Here is a 20,673-nt window from a genome sequence, read left to right as displayed (position 1 = left end):
TTTACTTCTGTAGTCTTTGGAAAGAAATAGTTTGCAAAGCAAACTGATACTTTAAAAAAAGGCTGTAGGGGGGATGCTTAACCTGCTTTAAAAATGAAGCTCTTTTCCCCAGTACTTTAAGAGCACCCATTTGAATCCCAACAATTAATGCACTGATTACAGATGAGTCATCTATTCATTAAAACAGGCCTGTTAGGCCTTCTGCTTTGCAGTAATACTTCCTTAGTGAACAATAAAATTGCATTTTAAAGTCTTTAATTCAGAGTAACTTTTCCTCTTGTTAGTCCATATTTATTCTAGTGTAAAAGTCCTTCATTGGTTAGAGGTTGCCTTATTTTTTTAATGACCAGTTCAGTTTATTTGATTTTGGACAATTTATAGTCCCTATATTTCTGTCCTTTGCTTTGAATTACAAATATTTCTGCTATTGCCTGCATGAAGGAGGAGTTTGAGGTGTGAGTTTGCAGGGTCTGTTAGAGTTGTGCAGTTTGAATGGTCAGTATAAATACCAGCCACAAAGTTTCTAACACAGGCACCAACAAATTAGGGTCTGTGGGTCATCCTGGGACTGCTGCCTGTTTTTGAATGACCTACAAAAGTTAACTTTTTTTTAATGGTTGGAAACAAAGCAAAAAATAATATTTCATGACTTTTGAAAATTACATGAAAATAAAATTTCAGTGCCCATTAAGTTTTTTTAATATTTTATTTTATATAATTCTTAACATCAATTTTCATTTTTGCACAATGTATGCATTTTCATTTTGGTTATATTCCCCATGCAATTGCACTCCCTTATTTTGACCCTAATCATTCCTCTCCTCCTTGCCCCCTGTAGTGTGTCTCTGGTTTATAGTTGCTTGTTGATTTTGATTTTTTTCTTTATTATAGTTAGTCTTTTTCCTGGTCCCTTATTTAGGTTTTCTAAATTCCTGCTATGAGTGAGACCATTGGTATTTTTCTTTTTCTTTCTGGTTTATTTCGCTGAGCATGATCCCTTCCAGCTCCATCCATGTTGCTGCAAATTGCATGAGTTTATCTTTTTTGATTGCTAAGTAATATTCCATTGTGTATATATACCACATCTTCTTGATCCAGTCATCTATCTTTGGGCATTTGGGTTGTTTCCATAGCTTAGTTATTGTAAATAGTGCTGCTATAATCATAGGAGTGCAGGTGCCCTTTTGAATTAATGTTTCTGTGTCATTTGGGTAAATACCTAGGAGTGGAATTGCTAGATCATATGGAAGCTCTATCTTTAGTAGGTTGAGGAATCGCCACATAGCTTTCCATAGTGGTTGGACCAGTTTGCACTCCCACCCAGCAGTGCAGGAGAGCTCCTTTTTCTCCACATCTTCACCAACATTTATTGTTGTTAGTTTTTTAAATATGTGCCATTCTCACTGGTGTGAGATGGTATCTCATTGTCGTTTTGATTTGCTTTTCCCTGATTGCAAGTGATGTTGACCATTTTTTTCATATGCCTGTTGGCCACTTGCATTGCCTCTTTGGAAAGTTTCTTTTTAGCTCTTCTGCTCATTTTTTGACTGGATTATTTGTTTTTGTTGAGTCTCATCAGCTGTTTGTAGATTTTTGTGATCAGTCCTTTATCATTAGTATTATGCCCAAAAATTTTTTCCCAGTTGGTGGGGTTTCTCTTTGTTTTGGTTATTGTCTCTTTTGCTGTGCAGAAGTGTTTTAATTTGATGTAGTCCCAGCTGTTGATCTTTGCCTTCACTGTCACTGCTTTGGGTGATGTTTCTGTAAAGATGTGCATGTCATGTAGTGTTTCGCCTATATTTCCTTTTATGTATTTTATGGTTTCAGATCTTAAGTCTAGTTCTTTAATCCATTTTGAGTTGGTTTTTGTGCATGGTGTGAGGTAGTAGTCAAGCTTCATTCTTTTGCATGTAGCGACCCAGTTTTCCCAGCACCATTTATTGAACAAACTTTCTTTGCTCCATTGCATAGTCTTTGCTCCTTTGTCAAAGATTAGTTGACCGTAAATCTGTGGGTTTATTTCTGGATTTTCTATTTGGGCCCATTGTTCGTGTGTCTGTTCTTGTTCCAATAGCATGCAGTTCTGATTCTTACGGCTTTGTAGTATAGTTTGAAATCTGGGAGTGTGATACCTCCCTTCTTTTTTTTTTTTTCAGCAGGGCTTTGGCTATTCGGGGTTTTTGGTGGCTCCATATGAATTTCATCAATAATTGTTCTATTTCTTTGAAGAATGTGTCATTGAAATTTTTATTGGAATAGCACTGAATCTGTAAATTGCTTTTGGTAGGATGGCCATTTTGATAACGTTAGTTCTTCCAATCCATGATCAGGGGATGTCTTTCCATTTCTTTGTGTCTTCTATTTCTTTTAACAGTGTTTTATAGTTTTCTTTGTATAGGTCCTTTACCTCTTTTGTTAGGTTTATTCCCAAGTATTTGATTTTTTTGTTTCAATAATAAAAGGGATGGTTTTCTTGATTTCTTCTTCTTCAGATTTATTGTTTGTGTATAGGAAGGCTACTGATTTTTGCGTGTTATTTTTGTATCTTGCCCCTTTACTAAACCGATTGATTAGTTTAATTAGCTTTTCTGTGGCGTTTTTGGGGTTCTCTGTATATTATCATATCATCTGCAAATATTGATAGCTTGACTTCTTCCTTTCCTATTTGGATTCCTTGTATGTCTTTCTCTTGTCTTATTGCTCTAGCTAGGACGTCCAGTATTATATTGAAAAGCACTGGTGAGAGTGGACATCCTTGTCTTGTTCCAGATCTTAATGGAAATGCTTTCAGCTTTTCGCCATTGAGAATGATATTGGCTGTGGGTTTGTCATAGATGGCCTTTATGATGTTGAGGTATGTTCCTTGTATCCCAAGAATTTCAAGGGCCTAATCATACATGGGTGCTGTACTTTGTCGAAAGCTTTCTCAGCATCTATTGATATTATCATATGGTTTTTATATTTCTTTTTGTTGTATTGGATTACATTGATTGATTTTCGGATGCTGAATCATCCTTGTGTCCCTGAATAAATCCTACTTGGTCATGGTGAATTATTTTATGGATACATTGTTGGATTCTAATAGCTAAAATTTTACTGATGATTTTTGCATCAATGTTCATTGGAGAGATTGGCCTATAGGTTTTTTTTTTTTGTGTGTGTGTGTGTTGTCCTTGTTTGGTTTTGGTGTTAGTGTAATGTTGGCTTCATAGAACATTGTTGGTATTATCCCTTCCTTCTCAGTTTTTTGAAAGAGTTTGTGAAGGATAAACACTAATTTGCTTCTGAATGTTTGGTAGAATTCATTTGTAAATCCATCAGGTCCTGGGCTTTTGTTTTTGGGAAGGGTTTTGATTACCATTTCAATTTCGCTGCTTCTAATTGATCTCTTAAGGTGTTCTATGTCTTTATCTAGCTTTGGGTAATTGTAGAGTTGTAGGGATTTGTTCATCTCTTCTAGATAGTTGAGCTTGTTTCCATATAGCTATTCATAGTAGTTTCTGGTTATTCTTTTGATTTTTGCTGTGTCTGTTGTGATTTCTCCTCTTTCATTTGTGATCCTATTTATTTGTGATTTCTCCCATTTTTCCTTTGTGAGCCTGGCTAAGGGTTTGTGTATTTTATTTATTTTTTCAAAGAACCACCTTTTCGTTTTGTTGATCTTTTGGATTGTTTTTTTAGTTTCTATTTCATTTATTTCTGCTTTGATTTGTATTATTTCTTTTCTTCTCCTGGTTTTGGGGTTTTTTCCTTGTGCTTTTTCTAGTTCTTTGAGCTTTGAGATTAGGTTGTTTCTTTGAGTTCTTTCTTGTTTCTTGATGTGAGCCTGTATTGCTATATATTTTCCTCTTATTATTGTTTTTGCTGCATCCCATACATTTAGGAAATTGGTGTCCTCCTTGTTGTTCATCTCAAAGTATTTTTTAATTTCTTCTTTGATCTCCTCATTAGTCCATTGGTCTTCCTGTACTGTGGGTTTCAATCTCCATGAGGTAGGAGAGTTCCTTGCCTTCTTTTATGGTTTATTTCTAGTTTGATGCCTTCATGATCAGAGAAGATGGTTGGTATGATTTTAATCTTGGTGTATCTGTTGATGTTTGTCTTATGTCCCAGTATGTGATCGATCCTGGAGAATGATCCATGTGCACTTGAGAAAAATGTATACTCAGATTTTTTTGGGTTTAATGTTCTATAGATGTCTGTTAAGCCCATGAGCTCTAGATCTTTATTTAGAGCTTTAGTGTCCTTAGTTATTTTTTGTCTCGTTGATCTATCCATTGTTGATAGTGGTGTGTTGAAGTCTCCTACAACATATGTGTTTTCTCTGATGTCTGTTTTCAGAGATGATAATAGTTGTCTGATGTATTTTGGTGCCCCTTCATTTGGTGAGTATATGTTAATGTTAATGAGTGTTGTTTCTTCTTGAAGTATTGTCCCCTTGATCATAATGTAGTGACCATCTGGGTCTCTTTTTATTTTTTTTGAGTTTGAAAATCTGTTTTATCTGATATAAGTATAGCTGTTCCTACCTTCTTTTTTGGTCCATTTGCTTGTAGGATTGTTTTCCATCCTTTTACTTTCAGTCTATTTTTATCTTTTGTAGTTAAGTGAGTTTCCTGGAGACAGCCAAAGGTTGGATTTTGCTTCTTAATCCAGCCTGCAACTCTGTGTCTTTTTATTGAAGAGTTTAGTCCGTTTACATTTAGGGTTAATATTGATATGTTAGCGTCTGTATTTGCCATTTTTTTGTCCTTTCTCTAGTTTTGTTTTATTTATTTGTTTATTTATTTATTTGTCTTGTTTCATTCTTATTCATCCCTCAGTTGTTTCTGGCTTTAGGACTCCTTGTATTTTTTGGAGTGGGGGTTTAGTTGTAATGAAACTCTGGAGTTTGTTTGTCTGGGAAGGTCCTTATTCTTTCTTCATAGAGGAAGGAAAGCTTTGCGGGATAGATTATTCTTGGTTGGCATTTGTTGTCATGGAGTCTGTTGACTATGTCCCTCCACTCTCTCCTTGCCTGTAGTGTTTCTTCGGAGAAGTCTGATGTCAGCCTGGTTGGTTTTCCTCTGTAGGTTATCTGTTTCTTCTCTCTTGTCATCTTCATTATTTTTTCCTTGTCTTGGATTCTTGGGAGCTTTACTATTATGTGTCTTGCTGTATTTTTCCGTTCATCATGGAAATTTGGTGTTCTTCTTGCTTCTTGTATGTCTATTTTCAGCTCCTTCTTTATGTCTGGGATGATCTCTTCAGTCATTTCCTTGAATATTTTCTCTGTTTCTATGTCTCTCTGCTCTCCTTCTGGGATTCCTATAACTTTTATATTTCCTTTCCTCATGGAGTCAGATAGTTCCCAAAGTCTTTCTTCATTCTTCTTCATTCATACTTCTCTTTCCTTTTCTGTTTTGGTTCTTTTTATTTCTGTCTTCGAGCGTACTTATTCCTTCTTCCATTTCATCTATTCTGCTATCACTGCTTTTCCCAGAGTTCTTTAGCTCCTCCATTAATCCTTTGATCTCCTGTATTTCTTTCACTTCCCTCTTTAGGGACTCAATTTCGTTCTTCTGATCATTGATTATTTTTCCCTTATTGTTGTTTTCCTTAATGACTTCTGTCAGTTTTTTAATCATGGCAATATTAAATTCTCTTTCTGGAAGGCTCAGAAGTTCTTCCAAGTCACTGTTGTTGCAATCTGGTGGGTGATTTTCTTTTTGTGGTGTGTCTTTTCCCTGAGGACTTGCTTGGTTGCTTGTAGTTTTTCTTCTCCCTGCTGCTTGCTTTCTAACTTATCCTATGTGTTGGGACACTGTGTTGCTGGTACTGGCCAGCATCTTTTTGGTGTGCTCTTTCTGAGATATCAGAATCTGGTGGTCCAATCAAGTCAAATACTGTTAGACCAGAAGTCCAGTAGGGCAGTGGAACTATGAATATGTTAGTGGTCGCTGTCACAGAATATCTCCTCCTTCTGTATTTGTTTGATTCCAAAGGTGTGTCTTGAAGTCCCACAGACTGCTCTCGAGGAGAGGTGGCTGGATTGCTCCCTGGGCTCCAAATTGCTGGATCCCCCTCTGGGCTCCAACTCCCTGCCAGTCGGGGCCTGGCTTTTGAGGGCCTTCAGCTCACCTCTGGCTGCAGGGGCAGCCCTCTCCCAGTTCCATGCGGTCTTGGTTGATGCAAAGGTCCCTATTCTAAAACGGCGAGTTGGAAGCGCATTTTCTGCGCCCATGGTCTGCCCTGGTGGTAGCTGCCAGATCCCCGTCAGGGTTCCGACTGCTGGCCAGATGGGGCCTGGCATGAGGGGGCTTCCCAGCCCACCTTAGGCTGTGGAGCCAGCCCTCTCCCAGTTTCGAGCAGTCTTTGTTGAAGCAAAGATCCCTATTCTAAAATGGCGAGTCGGAAGCACACTTTCATGTGCCTGTGGTCTCCATAAATAAAGTTTCATTGCAATATAGCCATCCTTATTCATCTGTATATTGTCTGTAGCTGCTTTCTTGCTACAGTGGCAGTTGGGACTATAGCCATAAGCCCTGCAAAGCCTAAAATATTACATTATTCTTACAGTTGCTGCCCCTGTTTTAATACTTGTTAGTATTGGGAATCAATTATGGATTGAGTGGAGTTAGTGTTACTTTGTACTTTGTACTAAAATTACTTAATACTTTGATTTTTTTTATTTTAATAATATATTGCAGTTGGATATGAGTCAGAAAATGACCCAGTTCTTACCTGTCGTTTACTTGACAGAAGGAACATGTTCAGATATGAGCAGTTTTCATTGCTCAAGCCTTGTATTGTTATTGATAAGACAAAAGATAGAAAGATACTTGGTCTCCTTACTGTCACCCCAAATTGGGAGGGAAACTTTATCTTACCCCATTTCTCCAGATGTACCTACATGGTCCAGATCATATAATGATTTCTTTCTCACAACCATCTAAGAAAGAGTCACATCTCATTTTGTAGCACCTGCCAGCCCATCCACCTGCTACAACACACACATACACACATATTTCATTGTCTCAAAATACTTTGTCTTTTTTTCTCATCAGAACCAAGTCTTATTTTCTAGATAAAAGCCTGTGGGTTTTTTTTTTTTTTCCTAAGAATATTGAAGTAGGAACTTCATTAATTTGGAATTTTGTAATTTGGTTTATATACTATAAGAAGTTATTTTTCTAATACTTGATAGTAGATCATTGGTCAAAGAAATTATTATTTTGTCTTTTTAGAATAGATAGCAGGGCCCTCCATGTGGTCTGTGGAAGACATAAGAGAAATATTTGTCCCCACTCTTGCTTTTTCACTTGTCTCCTTTGGGGTATTTCTGAGCCTCTGCCTTAGAATGGCTTCCAGGCCTTGCTGGACATGTCCTCTTCCTTCTCCACATCCATACTCAATGGCAAACCTGTGTGAACAGAAACTCAAAGGTAATGACAAGGTAGTATGGGGGTTCGGGGTGATGAGCTCAGTGAGCCTCTGGCTGCCTTTGCTGGTGACTTCCTTTCCTCCTCCTGGGTTGTACCTTATCTTATGCTCTTCCATTTCTTCTTCACAGTGTTTTCCTGACTCTTTAGTACTGGAATGGGAACCCGTGCTAATGGGCAGCGCTTATATCCAGAATTGTTACCGTAATTTACCTATCTGCTTATTTGGGGGGATAAGACCCACAGCTTTCCATCAGATTGTCAAAGAAGTTGGTGATCCCACAGATTTAAGAGATTCTGAAAGATGGAGATAGTCCATTAAGCCTAATCCCTAGCAGCCTATCCACTAGTCCTGTTGGATGTACTTGAAGGTGCTATTTATTGAAATAGAAAAGATTGGCAATGGGACAAATTTATGGAGAGAATAATCAATACCTATGCTTTGGATGCAATAAGATGGAGTTGTACGAGAATCTATTTGGTACTCAGGGGAGAAGTCTGGGATGAAGATGTAAACCTGGCCATCATTGCTACATAGATATTTAAAAGGAAGCAGTGGGGAGAGTAGCATTAGAGAAGATTGTCTAGGATTAATTCTTAGGCGTTATAACATATAGAATTAAGGTAGGAAATGAGGAACCAGCAAAAGAGAACAAGAAGGAGTGAGGACAGGAAAGAACCAGGAGGGTGTGCTAACAAGAGTCCAGGAAAGCTTTGGACAGGTGGGCATCAGTGCCAGCACCTCCAAGGAGGGAGAGTAAACAGGGTAAATGCTACAGGTAGAGGAACATGACGTGAGTGAAAAGTCCGTTGAAATTGGCCATCAATTATTATTGACTGAAGAGCAGTTTTAGAAGAGTTGTGAGAACAGAATCCAGATTAGAGCAAACAGCCTTGTAAATAGCAGTCAGAAGGTAAGAATAGATAGTGAAGACAGTGTATTCATAAAGTGTTAGTCTGAATGGGAGCAGAGAAGAGGCATAATAAATAGAAACCATGAGGTTAAAGGAGTATTGGTGTGGTAATGGTTTTAATTTGATCAAAGGGAGAAATTAATGATGCAGGCAGGGTGGGAGTGATAAAATTATGAGTATTAAAGCTTTTGAAAGGCAAGTAGGATATGGAGTATTAGTTTAACTAGGGAAAAGGATACTGTCATCTCCTGAGGTGAAGGTTGGTTTATAGAGCTGGTGATGGCAGGACAAGGGGATTCTTGGTGATGTCTAATTTTGTCAGTGAAGAATCAATTGAGAATACCAACTGAAGATGGTTTGTGTGAGTGTGTGCAGGTGCACACATCTGCGTGTGTGTGTGTGTGTGTGTGTAGTTGGGTCTGAGAGTGGGCAATGATGGATGACCTGGGAGAATGGGACTTATGACAGTAAATAGATAGTAACACATATTGGGGTTAGTGCTGACCAAGTCTTAGAAGAGGAAGTAGATAATCTGTTTACACTATGCCCTAAATAGAAATGGTTCCTGACTTATCATGGTTTGACTTAAGATATTTTAATTTTATGATAGTGTGAAAGCAACACGTATTCAATAAAAACCATACTTAGAGTTTAGAATTTTGACTTTTCCTGGCCTGGTGATACATGGTATGATACTTTTATGATGCAGGGTAAGATCAACTAGCCCCAACTCCCAGTCAGCCATGCTAGCACAAGGGTGCACAATTGGTTCTCTACAGTGTGCTGTATTACTAGCTTTTTTTTTTTTTTTGATACTGTGCTTTGTGTTTTTATATCCCACTATATCTATTTTTCGCTTTCAGCACATATTTACTAAATTACATGCAATATTAAGCACTTTATTATGAAATAGGCTTTGTGTTAGATGGCTTTGCCCAACTGTAGGCTGATGTAAGTTTATGAGCACATTTAAGGTAGGTAAGGCTGAGCCATGATGTTTGGTAGATTAGGTGCAATGAATGGATTTTTACTTAGATGAATTTTTTTCAGCTTAAGATGGGGCTATAACTCCATCATAAGTCAAGAAATATCTGTCCTTAGCATTCCCTGTTAGGAGGAAGTGGAGGGCCATGGCATCCCCATGCAGTTGGCAGTGGATAATGCTGTGTTGAGAAGGATTCTTCTACTTTTTAGGCTTGTTATGATTTGAATGAAATGATACTTTTAAGGGATTAACACAGTGCCCAAATCAGGGTTAAGTGCCCAATAAATGGGAGTGATTAGTTATTAATTCATTTGAGACTGAAGTTTAAAGAAGACAAGTGCTTTTTTCTCAGGGCCCTCAAGGGTCTGTAGGTTAAATCAAAGACTGAATAAGCAAAGCTCTGCGAGCATATCCCTTTCATGAGAGCCAAGGTCTGCTAGGATCTTGGGCTATGAGACTTTCTTATGTGCTCATCTCACCTGGAGCAGGGCAATTGAATATCCCCTCCCTCAACCCACCTCTGATATCTCTTAGGTAATCCTTTACCCACCTGCAGCTGGACACTCTTGTCAGATGCAGTCCACAGTCCACACTTCTCTTTGTCTATATCACAATTTTTCATACTGAATAAGAATAAAAATTCTTCCTCTTACTCATTTCATTGAACCAAAATGAATGCTAGTGGCTTTTACCATCCCCACTACCCCCATGAATGCTTTCTCTCCAGTCAGGAGGAATAGCATGGACTATTTGGGAAGTTTCTGGAAAATATCACTCTATAGTCTTTGCTAGGTTCCTGAGATAACATCCATGTTGGGTTTCTTTCCTCCCTTTTCTTGGAGGCTATCTGTGAAAGGTAGCTGGCCTTGATTCTAATCCTTGGTATCTCAAACTCATGTCTTTGTCAAGTTGACACATCAAAGGGAACTTTGTCAAGTTTCCTTCATCTTCTCTGACCAGGGATTGGTCATACAGATGTGAAGGTTTATAAACTGTTTTTGTGAAGCCAGGCTGGCTTGTCAAGTCAGGGACATGCTTGGGAAGCTCAGTTCCCTGCTGGTCCCTTTCCTAGAAGAATATGAATACAGCACATGTTATGTGCATGTGCCCAATGTCTTTCAGCAGGTTCTGCTGTGGCACATGCTGAGAGAGCAACATTGCACAGATTTTCCAGGCTTGTTTCTACCTGTGTAATCCTGGTCAGCCTCTGTGTGACCCATCCATTTCCTCCTTTTTCATGAAGTGTCTTATTTATAGCTATGTCTTTCCTCCTCATGCTTCAGATAAGAAGGTCACCTTATTGGGCTTTTGGGTATCTAGAAGAAAGATAGAATAGTGGTGTTTGGGCTCGAACTGGCCTTGTTTTGCTTGCCTTGAAGTGCCGGTCACCTGGGCAGGGGGTGTTTATTTTTTGGGGAAGATGGTATTTCCCTCCTGACTCTCAACTTCTTTTTGAACAGGCTAGACATCAACACCAATACCTACACATCTCAGGATCTCAAGAGTGCACTGGCAAAATTCAAGGAGGGGGCAGAGATGGACAGCTCAAAGGAAGACAAGGTTTGTGATAGTCTTTCTAGGGGTTAGTATATATCTGCTAAATGGCCTTGAAGGGAATCACTTTTTCCTGAAACTTTTGCAATAAACATGGGATAATAATAGCAGTATTGTTGTAAAATAATTTAAACAGCAATTGATGCCAAATAAGTGGCCCATTATAAACCATTAAAAGAAAATACCTGGAGCATATCTGTCATCCTTCGGTTAGGACTGAATTTCCTATTCTATGTTTGGGTAAACTGCAACACAAAGCAAAGATGCCCATACTTTCCATTATCACAGATGTGAGTGAGGAGAATAGAGAATAAAATTCTGAAATCCTCACTTACACTTTGATTAGACACCAATGTGTTCTTAAAGGATAGAGAGGCCCGGGTCCTTGTCCTCTTTTGAACATACAGCTAATGTACCTTGACCATGATGGTGTCAGCAGGAGCTGAACAGAGAGCCTGAATTTCTACCCTCTGCTCAATGGTGGGAGACTTTTCTCTACTTCTTCTGCTGGTTTAGTAGCAGCAAAGACCAATTGTATAGTCTGTTTTTCTACCACCCATATGGTGTTAGAAAGAGAAGGCAGACTGTTTCTCTTGTTGAAGTAGTATCAGCAAAGAAAAAGGAGGGAATCTGAGAACTGCTCTCTGCTGGAATATGCCCAGATTTTTAGATTAGCCTCTGGGTAATCTTAAAAAAACAAAGAAAATATATCAAAATAACACTACAAAGACTCTGAAAACTAAAGTGTCATTGGAGTCACGGCCACACAAAAATGCTAGAACCGAGTACATTAGACCTAAACAGTCTGACTGCCTACTAAAAAGGGAAGTGCAATGTAGGATTCAGAGTCACTTATTCTTTAATACACAAAATAACTAGGTACAATAAAAAAATTCACTCAGCAAAACAAGAACCAAAAAATTACAACTTGAATTGGGAAAGACAGTAGATGTCAACTGTGAGATGACTCAGTTGGAATTATTAACAAGGGTTTTAAAGCAGCTATCATAAAAATGTTCTGGTGAGCAATTAATAACACTTAAAATAACTGAAAACCTCAGCAAAAAAATAGGAGATATAAAAACTACCAAATGGAGCTTTAGGACTAAAAAATACAACCATTGAAAAAATAAAAAGCAACGGGCAAACTCTATGTCAGAATACAGATGAGAGAAAAGAATTAGTGAGCTTAAAGACAAAAATTAATCTAAATAAAATAGATTTAAAAATTAAAGAGACTCGGGGAACCTGTACAACTATAACAGAAGATCTAATGCTTGTATCATTGAGTCTCAGGAGAGGAGAAAGAATATGGGGCTGAAAAAATAAAGAGATAAAGGTGGAAAAATCCCCAAATTTGGTCAAAGGCATAAACCCAACAGATTCATGAAAGCAAATGTACTGCATATAGAATTAATCCAAAGAAATCAACACATCAACATATTACAATCAGATATCTGAAAACAGGAAAATCTTGAATGCAGTTAGACAGAAACAGTGCATTATCTGTAGGGAACAATGATTGACAGTGGACTTTCCGTTTGACACCACAGAGAGCAAAAGTATGTGGAACAACATTTTCAAGTGCTGACAAAGAAATAGTCTCCTCAGAATTCTATCGCAATGAAAATATACTTTAGGAGTAAGGAGGAAATCAAGACATTCTCACACAAAAGAAAATTAGAAGAATTTGTCACTAGCAGACCTACATAGAAGAATGACTAAAGAATGTTGTCCAAATGGAAAGGAAATAATGACAGAGAAAAATATGGAAATTGATGATGGAAGAAAGAACAAAATGAAATCAAAGGGGATAAAAGAATGTACTACCCCTTTCTTCAGTTTTTGAAGTCATGTTTGATAGCAGAATCAAAAATTATCAGCAACTCCATATATGTTCAATATGAATTTCATTGCCAGAGTTACAACCACTTTTTGTTTCTTTGCTGCACTTTTATCTTTGTTGGGTAATTATCTTTTTAGATTATCCATTTTAATGAAATGTTACATGGGTTTGTCAATGGGGACAAAAAAATCACAAAACTACACCTTGATATCACTGTATGAACTGAATAACAGATGCACAATGACCAATAGCTGACCGACATTGAAAGAAGTGATGTGATCAGTTACTGATGATGACGGGCATTTGTTATTTATGTAGTGATTTGTAGACTTAACAGCTGACAGCAAAGTTGGTACTTTATGCAATTACAGTTAATATGTCCTGACAACTGAAATTTGAGTTGTCTTGGGAGACTGGTGTTACTTAAACTGTGGTATTTGAAATTAGGCTGTGTCAGATCTGTAAAGCAAGGACTGTCTATATCTGACAAAAGATTTCTTTCTTTCTTTTTTTTTTTTTTTTTATAGAGGCATGTTTTATTTATTTATTTATTTGTTTGTTTGTTTATACATGCACTGGGTACAGTCAGAAGCGTGGGAGGGTGAGAGAATTCACCAGAGCCAGAGCGGGGAGCAGAGCAGGCAGAAGGACCGAAGTACACTGCTGAGGGGAGCAGCGGGTGGCAGGAGAGGTCTGCACACCATGTGGGACCCTCCTCTGGTGGCCGGGGAGCAGCCGGGGATCGAACCGGCACCGCAGAGGCCGCGGGCAGCTTCGCAACCCAGCGCTCAACCACTGCGCCACCAGGGAGGCCCTGACAAAAGATTTCTATCTAGCAAATATAAAGAACTCTCAAACCTCAAAAAAAACCAACTCCCCCCCCCCCCAAAAAAAAAATGCTCTCAAACCTCAACAGTAAACATCAACAATCTATTTGGAAAAATGGGCGATGGACACAAATCTGCATTTCACCAAAGAGGACATATGAACTGCAGATAAACCCATGAAAAGGTGTTTAATGTCATTAGCTATTAAAGAGCTATAAATTAAATCTACAACAAGATGTCACTACATTTGTTAGGTAGCAAACATTAAAATGGTCATAATACTAAATACAAGTGAGGATGTGGAGAAATGGGGTATTTCATATGCTTTTGGTGGGAGTATACAATGGTACAGCATTCTAGAAAACAGTTTGGCAGTTTCTCATACAACCAAACGTACACTTATCCTATGTCCTACCGGTTACCCTGTTGGGGCATTTATCCCAGAGAAATAAGAATTTATGTTTATATAAAAACCTGTATACAAATGTTCATGCTGTTTTATTCCTAGTGGCCAAAACTTGGGAATAACTCAAATGTTCTTTAATAGGGGAATGGTTAAACTATACAGAGGAATATTATTCAGTGTATATATATCAGGAACTATTGATATGTGCAGTCACTTGAAAGGATCTGAAGAGCATTGTGCTCAGTAAAAAACCTAAATCTCAAAAAGTTACAAATTGTATAGTTCAATCAATATAACATTCTCCAAATGCCAAAATAATAGAGCTGGAGAACAGATCAGTAGGAGTGAGAGGGAGATAGAAGGATGAGGCGTAGCTATAAAGGGGTTGCAAAGTGGAGTTGTTTGGTGGTGATGGAACAGTGCTTTAGCTTAATGGCTCTGATGGTTACATAAATCTGTATATTGAATAAAATTGTATAGAATGATACATGGATACAGATGAGTACATGTAAAAGCTGGTGAAATCTATGTAAGTTCAGTAGTCTGTTAACACTATTGTACTACCTATGCCATTTTCTTGGTTCTGATAAATTTCATAGGCAAGATGTTACCATTGGGGGAAGCTGAATGAAGGTCACATGATACTCTTTGTACTATTTTTGTAACTTCCTGTAAGTTTTTAATTATTGCAAAATTGAAAAAAATATTATTAAGACCTTCTTGAGGGCCAGGCTCACATCATTTTTGTGAGGCAGAGGTGATTAGTTTTTTTACCCTGCTTGCCTATCATTCCACAGCTCTAAGCAGTGACTTAGTGTTCACAGACCTCTTTGCCTGGCCTTGGGCAGCCATCCACAGTCAGTCTTCTAGCTGGGTGTAGGAAGTGTATTTCATTGTTGTTTTTAGCCCAAAGAAACAGGACATGGCTTCCCATAGATGTGATTGCTCTTCTAGGAGCCTGGTCTTTTTAAAGAGAGGCTGATTCATTTCTTTGGCTGATGTTTCGATGGAGTACTTGTAACAGGGGAGAAAACCCGTAGGTAATAGATAGTCAATTTTGAGCTGACAGCTGCTCGTCATCTTGCATTTTATAAATATCTCTGCCTTTTAATTTTTCCTTGGCAGATAGTAACACAAACCACTGTGATCTTTCAGATTGTCTTTATAAGCACTGTCTTCTAAAATTGGAAAGAAAACAGGGAGTGTCATATGTTTAAAATAACTAATTAAAGTCTTTTATTCACCTCCATCGTAATTTCATTTTAAAAATCCTTATGTGTTGGGTGGGGAGGGATTGAGAGAAAGTTGTATGAAACTTGAGTGTAGAACATACAGTAATCTAGCCACTTGAACAAATTGTACACCTGTAGTTAGACTGACAATAATGATGGTGATTCAGTTTTCATCAGCAAATTGCTCCCACTCTGACAACTCTTTACCCTCAGTCTCCTACTTCCAGGTTTCCCTAAAATGTTGCTAGAATGATCAGTGCAAAACCAAGATACTCCGTAACTGTAGAAGACCCAGAACCAGGGCATGCATGCATTATTCCCCCCTAGACCTTAGTCTTTCCGTGTGAAGTTAGGGCTTGAAGACGAGCTCATTTCACCAGATATCAGTGATTGAAACAAGAAGATTTTCCATTCTTCCTGAGCATTGGACTAGAATAAGCGAACCCTGGGAAATCTTGAGTGTATTTTTGGAGCAGAGATTCTGAGGACTTGCTTATCTGGGCTTCTTAGAAGGTTTCAGGATTTTTGAAAGCACAAACTAAAGAAAATTTTGAGTCCTGGAGCAACAGTGTCTTGAGGGTGAGCATCCATGCAGACCATGGGACTCTCGAGGTAATGTGTTCAATTGATTTAATTATATTTTTGCTGCTTTCCTTAGGCACGGCAGGCCAAGGTTAAAAGGCTATTCCGTCCCATTGAGGAGCTGAAGAAGGATTTTGCAGAGCTGAATGTTGTCATTGAGACTGATATGCAGATCATGGTGCGGCTGATCAACAAGTTCAATAGTTCCAGCTCCAGCCTGGAAGAAAAGATTGCAGCACTCTTTGATCTTGAATATTATGTCCATCAGGTATTGTATTTCTTTGTCCATAAGCCTGGCTTTTAACAAATAGCTCCAAATATAAATCCCTCTGCCTTTAGTCCTAAGAAAATTACTTTAGCATCTTTAATTTTTTCCGAGGGCACACAGTATTTTAAATCTAGGGTAATGTCTATAGTAATGAAATATATTTGTAGAGACCAGAGCCAACCTCTTTTTTATTTGGAGTGCTACCTCCTTATTTTTTCAATACTGAGGTTACAGCAGAGGTAAAATAGATAGGGTCACTGTTCTGTGTAGTTTATGGTCTGGAAGAGATTAATGAACAATGAATAAATTAATGATATAATAATGAGAAAATTTAAGATTGTGATCAGGGCTCATAGAGTAATGTAGGAGAGTGTAACAGGAACTTAGCCTAGTCAGTGGCATTGGGGAAGACTTCTCTGAGGATGTGACTTTTGGACTGAGTTTTGTTAAAGGATGATTAGGGATTGGCTAGGCAAAGAGAGAAGATTAGAGCAGGGAATGACAAATTATGGCCTGTAGACAAAATCTGACCCACTACCTGCTTTTGTAAATAAAGTTATATTAGGACAGCCATATCAATTTGTTTATGTTCTGTTTGTTTTCATTCTACAATGACAGAGTTGAGTAGTTATGATAGAAGCATATGGCTCAAGAAGCCTAAAATATTTACTACTAGACCCTTCAGAAAAAGTTTGCCAAGCTTTGGATTAAAGCATTCCAAGCAGATTCTGAGGCAGAGAACTTGGTGAGACTAAGGACTTCAAAAGATGAGAGTGACTGGAGCACAGTGACTGGGGGTGAGTTGTCATAGATGAAGTAGAAAGGTTAGGTAGTCAGAGAGTTTGGTAACGGCATGTTCTTCATGATTTTATCCTTGATCCTAACAACTACTAGAGAGTTTGAAACATGGAAATGACTGATCAGACTTATGTCATAATTATGATAGATAATATTTGTTGAGTGTTATCATATACTAGGCTCATGTTCAGGTACTTTGTACACATTTATTTGTGACCTCCACAACTGCCTTCCAAGAAGGCACTACTACTAATCTTACATTAGTACTGTGAAAAACAAGGCACAGAGAGAGCAGGTGACTGCCTGCGGTCGCCCAGCTAGTGAATGTAGAACTAGAATTTGACCTTAAACAGTCCTGTTAACCTTTTGACCTCTACTCTATTTCACAGAATACTAATATCAATCATGTGAATGATATTCAAAGGAAATAGGTGGATCTAAGAAAAAGGAACCGGTGAAACCATTCATTTATTCAATACATAAATTGATTGGGTGTCTGCTAAGTCCCAGGTGCTATGCCAGGCACTTAAGATACATCTATGAGTAAAATCAGAGCTTATTTTCTAGTGGAGGTAGCTAGACAATAAACATAGCTAATAAGTAAATTACAAATGAGCTGTTTAAAGGTGACAAATATTATGGAAAAATGAAAAATAGAACAGGCTAAGGATTGACAGTGGTGGGAAAGAGCATCTCAGACAGGAGAAACAGCAAGTGCTGAAACCCAGAAGTGGAAGAGTGTGTCTAGTGTGTTTGAGGAACCACAAGTTTAGTGCTTCTGGAGCTGAGAGAATTGAGTACATGAAACTTAGAGTTTGGGAGGAAGATCATGGAAGGGGCCCTGTAGGCCATGAAAAGAATGAAATTGGATGTTATTGAAGGAAGTTGAGCAGAAGAATGAAATGATCTGACTTAATTTTAAAGGATTCCTCTGGCTGCTGTGTGGAACATTAAAGGCAGGGGCATGAGTAGAAGTAGGGAAAGCAGAGAGGAAGCTATTGCAGTAATCCAGCCTAGGGCGATGGTGACCCAGGAAGTCTGTGTAATCAAAGCCTTGTTTGAGAGTCTCATCAAGACAGATCTTCAGCATCCTCCCACGCATGACACTGTCCTTGTTCTTTATAAACTTGGCTAAAAGACATTCTTTTTTTCTTTAGGATTTTGCCAGCCTTTGTGGTGAAAGAGATGAGTATGTACTGTATCTGCAGGAATGATGGGGTGGCCTCTTTATGTTTTCTCTCTGCTCATAATTCTTTCTCAGACCTCAAATATTAGGTTTCTAAGCCTCTTTGAGACAGAATAGACCTGGGTTCTTGTTCTCTTTTTCCCATCTTTCTGGGACAACAAAAAAAATTCCAACAGTTTTTTCATTACAAATATTTAAAGGATTAAGGATCTTAGAGGTTACTGGCCAACTAAGTCCTATTCTGATCTTGACAGCTTTTATTTTTTCCCGTCTTAGTGTGGGTAGATCTTTAGGTGTCAGGTTTCTGTAGGCTCTTCCTTTACTTGTAGCATAAAAGGCCACAATGTCTTGAGAGTTTATCATATACCTGCGAGGGAATGAGTGCACAGGTACTGATAGCACCCCAGCAAGATTTCCCCCCCCCCTAAAAATCTATGAGTCACCTGGTGACATCCCATTCTCCTTTGACTAGATAGGGCGATTTCTGGGACATCACCAATCTCAGCCTGGAGTCAGTCCAGGAACCAGTCTCCTGACAGAGGTCAAGCTTGCCCTGTTAATGGAAGACTCATGAATATTCCTGGTCATTGGCCCCTTAATTGAAAATATAGGGCCTTGCTTTGGGCTGGTATGTCACGCTGCCAAGTGGCAGGCTTCATTGTGATTTCACAACAATATTAAAAAAGACACAGCTTAGGGGGCCTTCCTGGTGGTGCAGGGGTTAAAGTCTCAGAGCTTTCAAGCTATCATCAGCCTCTGTGGCCTGAGTTCAATCCCCAGTCAGGGAGCTAACCCACATGGCACAGCAGACCTCTCCTGTCTTACCTACTGCTCCCCTCAGCAGTGTATTTCAGTAGATCTGCCTGTTCTGCTCCCCACTCTGTCTCTGATGAATCCCCTCACCCCCCCACATCTCTTGCCTACACCCCCAGTTCTTGATGCATAAATAAACTAAAAAAAAAAAAGACACAGCTTAGCCTCAAGTTCCAGTTGCTGTGGGGATTTAGGGCAATGTGTACTAACTTTGAGGAAGATAGGACTTTTTTTTTGCCAGGAATGTTACCAGTCCATTCCTATTCTAGACCCACTGATTGGCAGTTTTGAGAAGCCATGGGCTTCAAGGACCCAAACTGGATCTGCCCAAGGATTCCTCACAGCCACATTTGAATTATTAAATGGGATTTGTGAAAAAGCAAAGCTGCGTGTGGGTAAGACTTTGTGAATTATTTATGAGGACCTGCCTCTGTCTGCCCCATCCACCCTGGAGCTGTCTGTCTGCCTTTCCTAACATGATTCCTCAACTATTTACAATCATTTCTCCCTTTCTCTATTTCCTGTTTTCTCATTGTCTTGTCAGTACTGTGATGCTCTCTTTTCATCTAAGTGCTGGCACAGTTCCCTTCTGTCCTCTTCTTCCTGCTCTTTTCCTCTACCTGGAACTCCTCTGCCTGTTCTACCCCATTCTGTGGGCAGCCTGGGAAAAGTTATGGCCCCAGACCCAGAGGGGGAGCTGCAGATCTGGGCCCTGGTCATACTTCTGTGTGATTTCAGGCAGGCCTCACCTTTTGGAGCTTGATCTTCCAGGTGTGCAGTGGGCACAATGACTCTCTTCTTGCTCATCTCCAGTGAATAACAAATGAGAAAACATCTTGAAGAGGCTGAGGTGCATATCTAAATGTCAGCATTTGTAACACCCTGACTTACTATGTCAGTAATAAAGATAAACCGGATTGAGTATAGAACCTCTGTGAATCTGGGCTGTGTTGTTTTGGTATTGTCAGACTGGTACTTGCCCTGCTAGGAAATCATATCAGCTTTGATAAGTGTCTGTCCAAGCACATGAACAGTTTTCGTATCCAGTAAGCCTGGAGAAAGAAGGATCAAAGGAGAGGTAGTGAATTCCTGGATTATAAAATCGATAGTATGTGAGGAAGGCCCAGTATAAGCTTTCTTTGTACTTCGTCTGCAAAGCACCCAGCTCTGCATTTTTTTGGGTTGTTAGCTACAAATCATTCTTCTTTTGAAGGACATACCAAGGCAGAAAAAAATTCCAGGCTGGAGCAGATTCCATACATGACAGCCCTGGTCTGGCCACCTTTTCAGGTCTATCTATTCTGTTAGCACAAAAACCCAGACTGCCTTTTTTTACTCACTGTGGGGTTTATTTCAGTAACATTTTAAAAAATAAGATTCATTTGTTGGTTTAAAGATTATTTATTAAACTCCTAACTATATGCTCAGTGCTGTTCTACAATCATTTGTAGATAGACCTACAATAGTGGACAGATAAAAAAAACAAAACAAAACCACTATGCCAACTCTTGTAGTGATTATATAAAAATGTGTAAGAATGATCTTCCAGGGCCTCCCCTGTGGTGCCGCTGTTGAGTGCTGGGTTGCAAAGCAGCCCCGCAGCCTCTGCAGCGCTGGTTTGATCCCCTGCTGCTCCCCGGCCACCAGAGGAGGGTCCCTCATGGCGCGCAGACCTCTCCTGCCGCCCGCTGCTCCCCTCAGCAGTGTACTTCGGTCCTTCTGCCTGCTCTGCTCCCTGCTCTGGCTCTGGTGAATTCTCTCACCCTTCCACGCTTCTGACTGTACCCAGTGCTTGTATAAATAAATAAATAAATAAATCTTTAAAAAAAAAGAATGATCTT

At 39.0% G+C, this 20,673-nt stretch overlaps 1 protein-coding gene across 1 annotated transcript in view; it reads left to right on the top strand.

Moving 5' to 3' along the window:
• The window catches only part of SIL1 (SIL1 nucleotide exchange factor), a gene marked incomplete at its 5' end in the record, with an annotated part of 153,464 nt that overhangs the window by 65,454 nt on the left and 67,337 nt on the right, over positions 1–20,673 (top strand). Inside the window, 2 exons of the mRNA XM_084252564.1 lie at positions 10,781–10,880; positions 15,844–16,035. Of these exons, the coding sequence (XP_084108690.1) occupies positions 10,781–10,880; positions 15,844–16,035 (292 nt within the window). The remainder of the gene's footprint in view (positions 1–10,780; positions 10,881–15,843; positions 16,036–20,673) is intronic.

This window comes from Talpa europaea (assembly GCF_964194135.1).
Source record: "Talpa europaea genome assembly, chromosome: 13".
Lineage (NCBI taxonomy): Eukaryota > Metazoa > Chordata > Mammalia > Eulipotyphla > Talpidae > Talpa > Talpa europaea.
Note: the sequence above shows the minus strand (reverse complement) of the source record. Positions and strands in the feature narration are given on the sequence as shown.